The 13,166-nt window shown below is 43.7% G+C and overlaps 1 protein-coding gene across 1 annotated transcript in view; it reads left to right on the plus strand.

Moving 5' to 3' along the window:
• Positions 1-1,197: 1,197 nt before the first annotated feature.
• Positions 1,198-13,166, plus strand: part of LOC139920803 (dolichyl-diphosphooligosaccharide--protein glycosyltransferase subunit STT3B) — a 76,783-nt gene continuing 64,814 nt past the window's right edge. Inside the window, exon 1 of the mRNA XM_071910884.2 lies at positions 1,198-1,660. Coding sequence (XP_071766985.1) covers positions 1,401-1,660 — 260 coding nt within the window. The 5' untranslated portion in view covers positions 1,198-1,400. The remainder of the gene's footprint in view (positions 1,661-13,166) is intronic.

A 13,166-nucleotide genomic window follows, 5' to 3' on the forward strand; every position in this document is an offset into this window, starting at 1 on the left:
TATTGTCCACTAGTATCAACTAATTGGTTAAACATCGCCATCATTAAAGCAAAGCATGGGGTGCTGAAAGCAGGTGTTGTTATATATTTCTTTTTTAAAACACTGTCAATTAATAATCTGAATTTATAATCGTGTTCTTGGAGGTCGTTGATTTAATTACATCGCTGCTTGTTTAGGATTAGGCTCCTTTGATCATACAATGCTCCAAGGGTAACCTCAGAGTGAGCTTGAACTCTGTAATGGATTCAAATATCGCAGCATAATATGCAACAAATGTTAGAGGAAACGTGTCAAGAATTTTCCCCGCACTGTGACTTGAATGCAAAGTTGTTCGTACCTGTGGTATTGTAATGATGTTGATTTTAATTCTTTTTTTCTCCCCTTGGGATTGAATTACGTTTTACCTATCTCAGATAAATCACTAATCCTCCATTGCCTCTGCCTCATGGTTCTTTATGCGGAACAGTGGAAGCGTAAAATGAATGCATACCAATCAATCAATTCTTCAACGTTTATTTGAAATCTTCAGAAAAGGTGTATCATTCCAATATAGGCTCTGAAGGCTTCGGGGAAGTTATGAGAGTACAGCCTGAGTTTAACAGAATGATGAATGCTGCGCTCTTGTCTTTGCTGGGGGACAAAATAATGATGAGACACATCAATCTTTATTACCAACCTACCTCCCAGTCCAGAACATCCAAGGGCAACAGAAATATTGCACTCACAAAGAACATTCATCTTCACACACCTGCCTATAGCTTTCAGCTGCAAGGAAACATCAATTTCTTCCTATGGATTTTCCTCCCGTACTTTATCTTCTCTTTGTGATACTCTATGAGAAATGACTAATTCACGTCTATACAGCTAACTTAGAGCCGAGTAATAAGGGTTTTATTTATAGTGAGCAGCAGAATGACTCAATTTCATAGAGAACAGGGGGATAATCCTTATTTCAATCAGTTTCAACCATAACTTTGTGGAATTCCATTGGTGGACTAGTCTGTCTATCCAGACAGTGCTGTCTCCGGATTGGCTGAGCCATATCTGGCTCCGCCCTCTCGTACCTGTCGTTCTGTGAGAGGCTGACAGCGCTTCCTATCGTCCCGCCCATCCCATCCCATCCCTCTCCTCTCCACCGGCGTTCAATCGTATAGCGGATTGAGTATTGCAGGCTCGATATGCGGCGCATGAGTGTGCGTTTGGGATGTAACGGCTGTTCGCAGTAGCGATTCTGAATTGAAAAAAAAAAGAGAAAATCCCCGGGGGACTCAGAAGGTAGAGGATACCGAAGGAAACCGGGCGATAACCAAGGGAGGGTTACAGCAGGACGGGGCGGAGGGAGACACGGGAGCGTGGCAGGAGGGACGCTCGACCAAATCCAACCGACACCGCACGCAGAAATGGCGGAGCACCACGCAGCCAGCGACGGCAAGCACAAAGCGTCCACCAATGCCGGGGGCTCGGTGCACGGGAACAGCCGACCCGGCGCCGCGGGTGGAGGAGGGGGCAAAGGAGGCCTGTCTGGCGGACTGACACAGCCAGCCGGGTGGCAGTCTTTACTCTCGTTTACCATTCTTTTTCTGGCCTGGTTGGCAGGATTCAGCTCCAGACTTTTCGCAGTGATCCGGTTCGAGAGCATCATCCACGAGTTTGATCCATGGTAAGCTAGCTAACGTTAGTCCGCCTGATTCCCCGGTACAGTTGGTGGTAGTGGTAACCTGAGACAGTGATTCCCAAAGTGGGGTCCGGCCGTCCGGGAACCTTCAGAGGGGGTCCCCAGCAAAAATGAGGGACATTTTAATTTCAGTTTTATTTCACTAGTGTTTCATCCTCTAAGTTAGAAGTTAGCGCAGTGAGAAAATGTTAAGGGTGATTTGAACTCAGATTTCGTTCTTCTCTGTTAGCTCCCCACATACAGTTGTTCAGCTCTCTACTAAATTATATCCAACAACAAATGTCTTCTCAAGTGCCTCGGGACAAAATCCTATTAAATTGGGTTCAGTGGCCGGGTGTGTGTATCTGTTTGGCAGACCTTCACATGAACACCTTTGTGGAGCCCATAGCAACCAACAATGTAGTGTTTTTGCTTTATCTAGCTAGCTAGTCCGGTTTGGCTAGTCGGTTCCCAGTCCGCCAAGTCAAGCCTCATGCTGTTTTACCCTTGACCCAATAATAAAAACAGTATCATAGCTGCAGTGAGCTATATCAGGAGCTAGACGCCTCAGCTGCAGCTACAACTTTCTTTGGGTTGGGGGGGAACGTGTGAATAATCTGGAGCAAGGGCAGAAGACGAGCACGCTCACTCTGCACCTCGCGCTGCCTTCTTTATTCAGGGAAAACAAATTCAGTGTGAACGTATTAAATTGAAATAGTTGTTGCTCATATGGGGATTATCGCGGCAGCGGTGGTCGATATGATTGACTCTTCAGAGGATACGGTTCTGCAGGAATAACGTAGATCTCCTCTGGGATTTCAGCGTAACTTGTTGTTAAACTCATAAATTGTGAATGCTGGTACCGCCGTCTACCCTCCTGCTATTCATTATGATGAAGAAGACTTCCCGGTTTCCGCGCAAATTGCAGCCGGTGCCCATGACAGCAGAGAGCTTATAACCCGGAAGCCAATTGATCCGGTCTGGTCTGTCATCGCCATGCAGGATTATTCTGCTTGTTTTGTAACAGTGTCACAAGGGCCCACAAGTGTCTGTCTGGTTGCAATGCACTGCCATTCTCTCAGTGTTCACACTCCCATTCAACCAGACAGCCCAGCTGATGCATTCATATATTAATGTTCAAGGACAGGTGCTCCATCTTGTTCAGGGTTACAGCAGCCTCTTCAATTATGTTAATAACTTGATTATACTGAGTCATGGGCCAAGGCTCGGGGTTATCACGGGTTCACCAGTTCTGCACGGTCCAAAAGAGTGTGATCCTGCTTTGAGATTGGTTTGTGCATCAATAGATAATCTCAGCACTGTTAATAAGTAACCTAACTTTGGGGACAAGTGTAACACACTCTTTAGAAGCTGCAGTTTTCCACACTGCTTTCATATCTGATTATCTTCCTGGGTGATCACATGGTTGCTAATTTACCTATGGTAATTTGCAACACTACCCTGTATCATAGTGACAGTGGGAGCTGCTTTGCCTCAGTGGGCTATAAAGCGGCATCAGAGTCTCCCCAGCTGCGGAGCTAGTGTTGCACAGCTCCTTCTTGGCAACATGTCAAAGAAAAGAAAGTGAAGGCACTCTTTTTATATTGAAAAGTTAAAAAGCCTTTTCTGCTAACATTTTCTGCTCAGATCCCCCAAAACAAAGCAATGCACGGTTGTTGGGACCCTCTGTTGCAGACTTGAATGGACAAAATGATGAGCTCTGACACAAAGTGATGGTTTTTATTTTCCCTTTCAGGATGTTTCACTTAATTATTGTAAGAAGCATAGAAGCTGCAGATATTCATTATTTTGCAAGTAACCTAAAAAGCATACAGTACCATGTTTTATATTAGAATTCTGCCTCTTATTTACTTTGCATGAATCATCTTGCAATCCCCACCCCAGCCCCAAAAATGATGTCTCGACCCCCTGCGTGGTCCTGATCCTGATTGAACCATGTGAGCCATTTGAACCATGTTTGAGGATGGCAGACTCCCCTAGGATTTCTGAAATGTTTAGGGTTGCCGTAGCAATAAAGGATTCTAAGTTTTACACATAAGAGAGCCTTGGTTTTCTTTTCTTGAAAACAGACAACCCTAGCCTTGACTCTGGTGAGCACTGTTTTTTTCCAGAGGTTTAAAAAAAAAACAACAACATAATAAAGCAAGGATGTTGTATTCTGTTATTTTCTCTCAACTTGCAAACTCCGTGGTACTCTTCGAAATGGGTTCAATCTGTGCATTTTTCAAAACAGCATACTTTTGTGACGAGGTTACATGTATTATCACAGCATGCCTGTCTCTTATCACTCGTTTCTGAGCACATTGGATGCTGATTTGAAGCGGCCGTCACTCCCAGACATGAATGATTGGTGTTGTTGTCGTCTGAATGCTTGGATGCTGTTATTGATTTTGCTCTGCTTAGGGCTTCAAATTATCTGCAGCTAACCGCTACGTTAAACAAGCAGGCAATTTGAAGAACCAAGATTGGATTTAACAGCACTGAAATGTCAGGCTTATTTTGAAATACGCAAACATTACAGAGGCGGCCCTGATTTTGTGAGTGAGTGCCTGACATGACTTGCCTGTTATCAGGCTCTGCTCATTTTGCTCCTAATATTTGGTGATTATTTTAAGACCAGACTACAGCGGGCATTAAAGTGGGATTTTATTTGTCTCCTCCATTCAAGAAAGTAATTAGTTTCCAAAGTTGCATCCTGGCTTAGAAATGATTTGCAGCTCCTTCAACCAACTCCTACTTAACACCCAACCTTCTCAAGTCAATGAGTCAGTCGTGGTTTCTGCTAAGAATATTGTTCTAGCTGCCTACTAGGCTGCACCTTGTGGAGGTGTAACTCCTCCTCAACCCCACTGGCACAAATAGCCTATATCTCCAGCATTTGCCAAGCTGCTAGTGGTACTCCTTAGAGGAGACATTCAATCCCACTCCCAGGGTTGATTTTTATCCAAATTCCTCTGTAACATCTGTCCAGTTTATTGACTTAGTGGGAAGAAAATAGATTCTAACCAGACTGCAAGCTGTATGGTGAGGCACAGAGGTGTGTGTGTGTGTACGGGCTATATATACACTGACTGGAGGGGAGCACTTCTTGGAATCAGTCAAGTTTATTCCACCTTGGTTGTGTCAGGAAGTAGGAGTCCGTTCTGTCAGAAGAGTGAGGGGAGGAGAAGCATCTCTGTCAGGCAAATAATGAGCTGGATACTCAAGTAGAGCGCGCATAGACACACTCATACTCGCACACTTGCTCTCCTACTCCTGTCGGCACCATAACCGCTGCCTCTTCATATAGCCAGTGCCACGACTGGAGCTTTGTTTCAGCCCTGGATGGGTGCTGACTATGTGTCTTATACAGGATGTTTGCTTTTAGTGGCCAACTCCCGTGAGGCTCAAGTTGAAAGATGGAAGAAAAAAAAAGTGCACTGGATTTTTTAGCCAGGCAGCCGGGTTACACTCACAGCTCCTTCAGGATCAGGTTCATTTAACTCTGTATTGATTGCCAAAGCCTCTAGACGTTGCCCTGTTCACCCGCTGGTAAACATGACCCCAGGTTATGGGCAGAAGCAGATCCCCTCATACAAATCTTGGAGCAACATATTATTCCCTAACCAGCTGGACTAAATAAAAGCTGTTATTTTCATAGTTTTAAAAATGGATGACATAAAGCCAGGATTTGAGTTTTCAACTTGACAGAAGATCAGTCAGCATCTTATTATAGTTGTTAAGCTCATTGAGCGATATAAAATGTCCATGGTCCACCTAATTACCTTTTCTAACCATCTTATGGTAAATTGAAAAACATTTGTACACATTAGGTTTTATCCATGCGTGAGGTTTCTGAACAATGTATTTAGACCTTTTCTTAATAATACATTTGCATCAGGCTCATGAATGCTTTTCATTAATACTATCTTTGCTCCTGAAAGTTGTTAAGTGCTCTGAAAGTGAAACCTCCCCACAAGTGATGTTACCACCTCAGCTTTTTTGAAAAGCCAGTGAAATTAGCAGGGGGCAGCAGTCTTGTATGTCCTCTCTCTCTCTCTCTCTCTTTTCTCTCTCTCACTCACTCTCTCTCTCTCTCTCTCTCTCTCTCTCTCTCTCTCACACTCACACACACACACACACAAAACATCACATCTAAATCAAAGTAGATTACGCCAGCCCAGGAGCGGCTGCTAGCACAGCAGTACGTTAGCTAGTGCAGTAGTGTGGGGAAACGGAGAATAAGCTGTGATTGATCTTTCTACCAGACGGTTGGCTGGAGTGGTGATGCCCTGCTTAAACTCCTGACTGACTGTCCAACAGCTTATGAAATATTCAGTGTAGAGACAGCGTCCAATTACCAGCTGTAGAAAATAGATGTACTGAGGACCCATCCGCAGGCATTATGGACTGGTTTCCTAGACACACATTAGCCCGGGCCTTGTTTAAGACATGGGAGTTGCCAGTGCAAAGTCCACATGAGAGTTGTAATTGCAAACTAGCCTTAAACTGTGTCTTAAGAAACAGCTGACTTAAAAGATTCTGTATAATAAGGATGATTTTTGCGTCCAGCAATCCTTTAAAATTGAACCTGTGTTTTGACGCTCAGAGTCTATTTTTATGATGTAACCTACCCTAAGCATGTGGTTGGTTGTGTACTGGCTAAATCTTTCAGAGATGAGGCTGGTAACTCACTAGCCATTTTATAGCTGTGTCTCAGTGCCAAAGGTAATGATTGCATTTTGGCTCCCGTTCCTTCGTCTTCACTCCAGCCTCGCAGGCCAGGCCTCCTTGCGCACAACATTCATATCACACACTACAGGACACAAAAACACACTCAGTGGTACTTTTTTATCCTCCCTGGCAGCACTTTTTATTCTCTGCTTTCTCCTCAATCAAGGGACTTGATGCTAAACCCCTGATGATTAACTGCTATTTCCCGGGCCGGGCCTCCCAGCGGGCAAGTGCCAGGCGTAGCGGGGGAGTCAGTTCGTCCAAGACGTGCAGAGTGTGTGTGTGTGTGTGTGAGAGAGAGAGAGAGAGAGAGAGAGAGAGAGAGAGAGAGAGACAGATCTGTCCCAGGGCACCTGCGGCATGCGTAGGAGATGAGCTGCTTCTGGCTGGAAGAAGCATCAAGCTCCCAAGCCACTGGGGAGCACAATGAAAAGCTTCGTCTGCATACAAACGGCCCCTTTTCATCCCTGTTTTGTTTGTTTGCTTTTTGGTTTTATTTGTTGCACAGAGGCCCAGGATTACAATGTAACTCTCTCTCTTTCTCTCTCTCTCTCTCTAACTCACACACACATGCGTAAGCCCTAATATATAGTCCTCATCTCTCCCCATAATAAATCAATTTTTTCAGCCAGTAACAGACCATTATTACGTGACATTCTGATTGTGCCTGTTTATGTTGAGCTGAACCTTCCAAGCGGCATGTCTCCGTATCCTCTGTGCAGAGGTTTGACTCTTGGCTGTGAATAATGTGCAGGAGCTTGTGCATTCAGCGTTTTGCATGCTCATGAATGCCATTCAGGAGAATAACAAAGTACAATCTCCAGTATGGAGGGGGGGAGCCTGGTTGATTCATTCACATTGAATTGGGGATAGCTGATGCCCCAGTTGTTAGTCCCCAATTTGCCTGACAGGCAATTTGGTGGGGCCATTCTGAAAGTGTTGGCAGGGTTGCCACCTAACGAGAGGTGCTTGTCAGCAGCCCAGAGGCCACATGAATCACAGATGCCTTGATGGAGGATGATGGCACTGAAAAGTAGCCCAATTTGTTAGTGTGATGAATTGCCTCTGCTACGTATCCAGAGGAATATTTGTTTTTGTGTGTACAGCCGCGCATGATAAGCATCAACAGCGATGTTTAGAGCCTGTTAAGTGTTTGTTTAATTTTTTACATGAGAGTGGGAGAGGTTAAGCATAGCCCATTGCTCGTATAACCTAAAATGTAGCCTTGGCAATTATGCATTACAAATTACCATGTCCCGGTCTTCTGCCCCACCTTTTTGGACTGCACACTTCTCGCTAGGTTTGGCAGTCATTCTCTAATGAGATTTAAAGTGCACTATCCTCTGACAGCTTTAAACCCTGTGTTCCAATTCTTCGCTCTTTATCGGAGCCTGAAGAGTGTGATCTTGTACTCCCGTGACTTTCAAGCATGGCAGCAGTGCACACAAGCAATTCATCTCACTTGAGTTTAGTGCTTTTACCTTCACATTTAGCACATGTAGATAGAAGTGTTTCCTTTACATTCATTGACCAACAGTGGGACCCTACAGCTAGAAAATGTCCCCCACAGTTAGAAAAATGTAAATGAAAATTCATCATCTGCCCTTGTTCAACTCACCCCCTAAAAAAATATACAATTAAAATAAAAACGACAAATGTACATAAATCTTTGGACTACAAGATGTATCTTATGCACATCGCAGAGGGATGTGATTTTGCACATTTTGAAGATTACACTCCCCATGCCGTCCAGTCTCTGCAAACAGAATGCAGAAGAGACGACCATTCTCAAACATAGGTGTTGTGCAAAATGTGTCGAGCAGTGGTAAGGACACCAAGGAGTACAGCAAAAAACTCATACAGTAACTACCTCAAATACGACCACAAAGAGCTATATGAAGAGTGCACAACAAAGGAATCTGAAATAGGCAGCATTGGTGCTCATCAAACCTCATTGCCAGCATTCAAGTAGCCATCCATTGCCCAGAGTTTTGCCAGCGTGACTCCCCATGACAAGTCCTTCCAGCACCAGTGTTTCCGCTGCATTCATTCAGCATTCAGGCCCTCCGCTACAAGATTTTTACTGCCGTTCCTGTGGGATTTCACAGTTTAATGAAATGTCAGTCAAATAAGTGGTGTTATTTTCAGCCACTATTCTGCGCGTAACTGAGGCTGCGAGCTATCCGTGGTGATGAAAATGCACGCATCCATACTGGAGTGGAACCAGTATGGACGTGTATGGACATTGCGGTGTTTGGCAGATAAAATGTGCATCTTTTTCTGAGTGGAGGGTCAAACTAGAGCGACACAGAGTCTGTAGAGAACCAGATGAAGTTGCAGGGAAAGCAACAGCAAAAGGTAGTTTGTGACTAGAGTTCACAGTTTACATAAACATTTATAAAGTATCCTCTAAGGTCTTGAATAGCAAAAAATGTACTGAATTACTTTTGTCATTAACTGTCATTTTATTTCTTAGTTGAAAACTTTGCCAGTGAGGCTTTTTTTTTTGCTGCTGGAAATAATTTTATTTTGAGGAACAACATAGGAGTTTAATAGACTAAGTCTATAGATCTAATAAATTGATTATGGAAATAATTAGATTTCATTTTTTGACAGCTGTCATATACTATTGACTTTCAAGGTGTACTTTGGCAATACACTTAAATATTGTGATATCTCATGTCAAATCGTTATATCCAACAAATTAACCACACGTTTATTTCCGTGAAAGCCTAATATGAATATCAGAATATCAGCCATTCTTAAACTGCAGCCCATACTGGAACTGATCTTGGAATGGGCCCAGGCACAATCCTGGTTTGCAGAACTAAAATTAGGCTATCCCCACCCCGCTCATCTACAAAAAATGCTATAGGAAACACTGGATAAGCTTCATGGAAACACACGCTCACACATCAGAGTGCGTCATGCAGAGTGGAGATGCGTGGCTGATGCTGCTTTTGTCAAGCTGCTCGGTCTGTCTAGCCACAGGCGCTTTGATGTGATTGTTGTTCCATGACCGCCCAGCCTGCAGAACCCATCCGTCGAGCACCAACAGAAGGAACGACGTGTCCTCTTAACAAATGCAAAGCTGTAATTGACGGCACTCCTTTGACTGCCTGTGTGTGTGCTTGCGCGTGGTCTCTCAGTGATTGTTCCCTGCGTCAGTAGCACCAGTGTACACCCGGTCAGCGGTTAGTGTTCATACTTCGAAACCCCCACCCCACTCCAAACACACACATGCACGCTACACACATCCTCCTCCTCTCTCTTCAGTCTTTTCTCTCAGTAAACTCAGAGATTCCAGGCTGGGAGTGTTGGTCTGAGTCTACGGGGCGTAGTCCACCGGTCTTTCTTGCCCTGTTGCCAGGTAGATTCAGATTTCACCCTCACAGGATAATGGCCTCCCCTCCATTGGATAATAGTTGATTAGGGCTGCAACTAACGATTATTTTCATTGTCGATTAATCTGTCGATTATTTTCTCGATTAATCGATTAGTTGTTTGGTCTATAAAATGTCAGAAAATGGTGAAAAATGTCGATCAGTGTTTCCCAAAGCCCAAGATGACGTCCCCAAATGTCTTGTTTTGTCCACAACCCAAAGATATTCAGTTTACTGTCATAGAGGAGTAAATAAACCAGAAAATATTCACATTTAAGAAGCTGGAATCAGAGAATTTTGACTTATTTTTCTTAAAAAATTACTCAAACCGAATAATCGATTATCAAAATAGTTGGCGATTAATTTAATAGTTGACAACTAATCGATTAATCGATTAATCGTTGCAGCTCTATAGTTGATAGTTGTATAATAATTACCTGAGGGTCCAAGATTTTTTAAACCTACCATCAACTATTTTTTTTACTATTTTCCTTCAGTCTTATCTGCGTCTTACATGTCAGCTTTGAGTTGACCCTTGATGCCCTATATGGTGGTTTCCCCTGAGGCAGAGCAATGTGAAGGAGACAGAGCCGGTGTTTGAAAGCCGGACAACCAGCGGTCATTTGTGGGATGGGGCTTTGCTTATCGCACACCCCTGGCCTCTTACTGACAGGAGTCAGCATGCAGCTCTGTGGGCGAGCGCACCTGCATGCAGAGCGGAGAAGACGGGAGGAGGAGTGAAAGAGACAGTGGTGTGAGGGTGGGAGGCGGAGAAGCAGAGAGAAGAAATTAATGCCTGCCAGGCATCCAATCTGAGGGAGGTTGTGGTAGGGGAGCCAAAGAAATTTCATTGTTCAAAAAAACGCATTATCAGTTTGTTTGTGTGTGCGTGTGTATTATTTTTTGTACAGGGAGGATGGGGATGAGTTATTATTTTGTCGGTCTCAGCCTCAAGTTAAATTGAATTCCTTGTATGGCTGATAGACTACTTAAAGTAGAGCCCATTTAATAAGATCAACTGCTTAAAGCATCTCTACTGAATAGTTCAAATAGCTCAACTCAGCTTATTCTTGAGTCATTTTTCTCCTTTCAATTTAATCCCACCCATACTCCCCAGCAACTCCCTAGAAATGCACTGTTTAGCATCAGCAGCAAACCGAAGTCGAGAGATAAGAGCCGGCTTAATCAACTAAATCTAAAATCAGAGGTTATTGTGAAGGTCGGGCAGTTGTAGTCTCACTGTGCTGCCTGGTGCAACGACTCTTGGTAGTCGTTTGGGTTTTCCACTCATGGAGCTGATTTTCTGCCATATTCTGTTACCACTGTGTTTCACGTTGAGATTGGCCTGCTCAATTGCAGGCTTGTTGATAGGCCCACTGGCATCTTCCCCAGCAAGATGATTGGCCAGCTGTCTGTTTGGCACCTCTTGAATGCCTTGTGTTCTGTTGTCATTTAGATTCTGTTATCCAATTCAGTTATGTCTTTGTTGGTAATCTTTTTTTGTTTTTTTGTTTATTTGATTGTTTTTTTCTTTCGCTTGTTTTAAGGAGAGGCTTTTGCAAGGTCCTTGCATTTTTTTATACCTCACCTGCACGAATCAGCAATTTGTTTCTGAACTTTCTGTTTTGATTGTTTTATTTCAACACTGTTTTTATCAATTCACTTCAATGTTTTATCACTGTGCAAATAAACCGAACCCAAAATAAACTAAACTTAAGAGCTGATGTTACCGCATTTCCCAGAAAGGGCCTGATGCTACCACTGCCTGTTGTGCTGTCCTGCACTCTGCCCATTGCAGGTCTGCCAATGGGCATCTGTCCATTTTGGCTGCCCCCTCCCCCATTTATTCCTGCTGCAGATGCTGCCATTGTTCAGGCATTGTGCTTGTGTTCATTCTCATCGTCCCATTGAAAAGAGATGACTTCATCGGTGCAGCCTAGCCGCTGGCAAGCCCACCTTGTATGACATTATGCAACATTATGGTCTGAGGTCACAGCTTTGTTCCAGGTTGCCAGAACAGCTGACAGCCAGGCAAGGACATGACTGCTCAGGGCTGCTGTCTGTTGTCCTAGGGCATTGGAGACAGCCAGACGAATGCAGGAGTAGTAGAAGGGAGGAGTGGGTGGAAGATGGCGAAGGGCAGAGGATGAGAAATGATAGATGGAAGAATGGAGTGGTGTCAAGCCTGAAAGAGTGACAGCTGGAATAGGTTGTCATTCTGTGACAGCGTGAGGAAGACGAGCCTGTCAGGCGCCTGTCATATCATCTCGGTTATCAAGTACAGCAGCTGGCAGGTAGTCTGGGCAGGCCAGGCCAGCTATGAAGATGGGACCAAAGAGTCCAGATCGGACCCCATGAGAGGCCGAGGCGGGCCTCAAGTTAAGATGCTATGATGGTCATCCCAATGGAGATGGAGATCAAAGTAACACACGAGACGTTTGTGGAGAATGTTTCATATGAATGGCCAATGAATACAAAAACATTGCCTCAGGGCTCATCTTGGCCTATCTCTCACACTCTGCTTTGGCCCTAAGGGTCACCTTTGAGGTGCCTCTGCTCAAAAGTGAGAATGAATCAAAGGGATTTGTTAATAATACAGTCCATTTGAGGAGCAAGCTTGTTTGAAGTAATTTTTTAATTATTATTACCGAATGACCCGTGTATTTGATTTGTCCAAAGCTCTAATTCTGTTGTCCAAGTATACAAAATAACTATTTTTGAAGATGTTTTCTCTTTCGCTGTCAACTCTTACCAGGTAGGTCATGTGCCCCTTTTGTATTGACTGGCCTCTAAACAGCTGATACTGTAGTTTTGGTTCTCTGCATGGCAAAGGTGAAATGTCTGTTGAAGAGGAAATGGGAGACAAAAGGACATTGAAATTAATCACCCGCAATAAATTAATCAAGAGAGTTCAGACGTGCCCCTAGAAAATCCATTAGAGACCATTTAATATCCAATTTGAACGTATTGTTTGATTTTAATACCCGCAAGGATATAGTCTGACTTTTTTTCAAGCTGTTTAAGCTGCAATGGGTTAGTTCAGACTGCTGTACAGAATCATTCATCTCTAAGATGATTCTCATTAAACTGTCTTGGAATGGTTAAGGTTTAATCCAAGTAAAATTTAGCTTAATTTTAAATGGTGTGTTTTCGTCCCTTTATTTAGCAAGGAAATTGGGGCATCAACACTTGGTTGGTCATGTCTTTGTAAATTAATGTTTCATGTAACGTTTCTTAGCCTAGATTATGAAAAATAAGTAATATTTTGACCATGTTTACATGCCTTGCTAATTTATTAAAAGGCAAGACCACAGAAATCCAACGGGTACCATGGCTGCTTTTACTTCAGCTCAACTTTTAGGTTACATTGTCATTATTTAAGCACCCGCGTTCCA

This window comes from Centroberyx gerrardi, chromosome 19, assembly GCF_048128805.1.
Source record: "Centroberyx gerrardi isolate f3 chromosome 19, fCenGer3.hap1.cur.20231027, whole genome shotgun sequence".
Lineage (NCBI taxonomy): Eukaryota > Metazoa > Chordata > Actinopteri > Beryciformes > Berycidae > Centroberyx > Centroberyx gerrardi.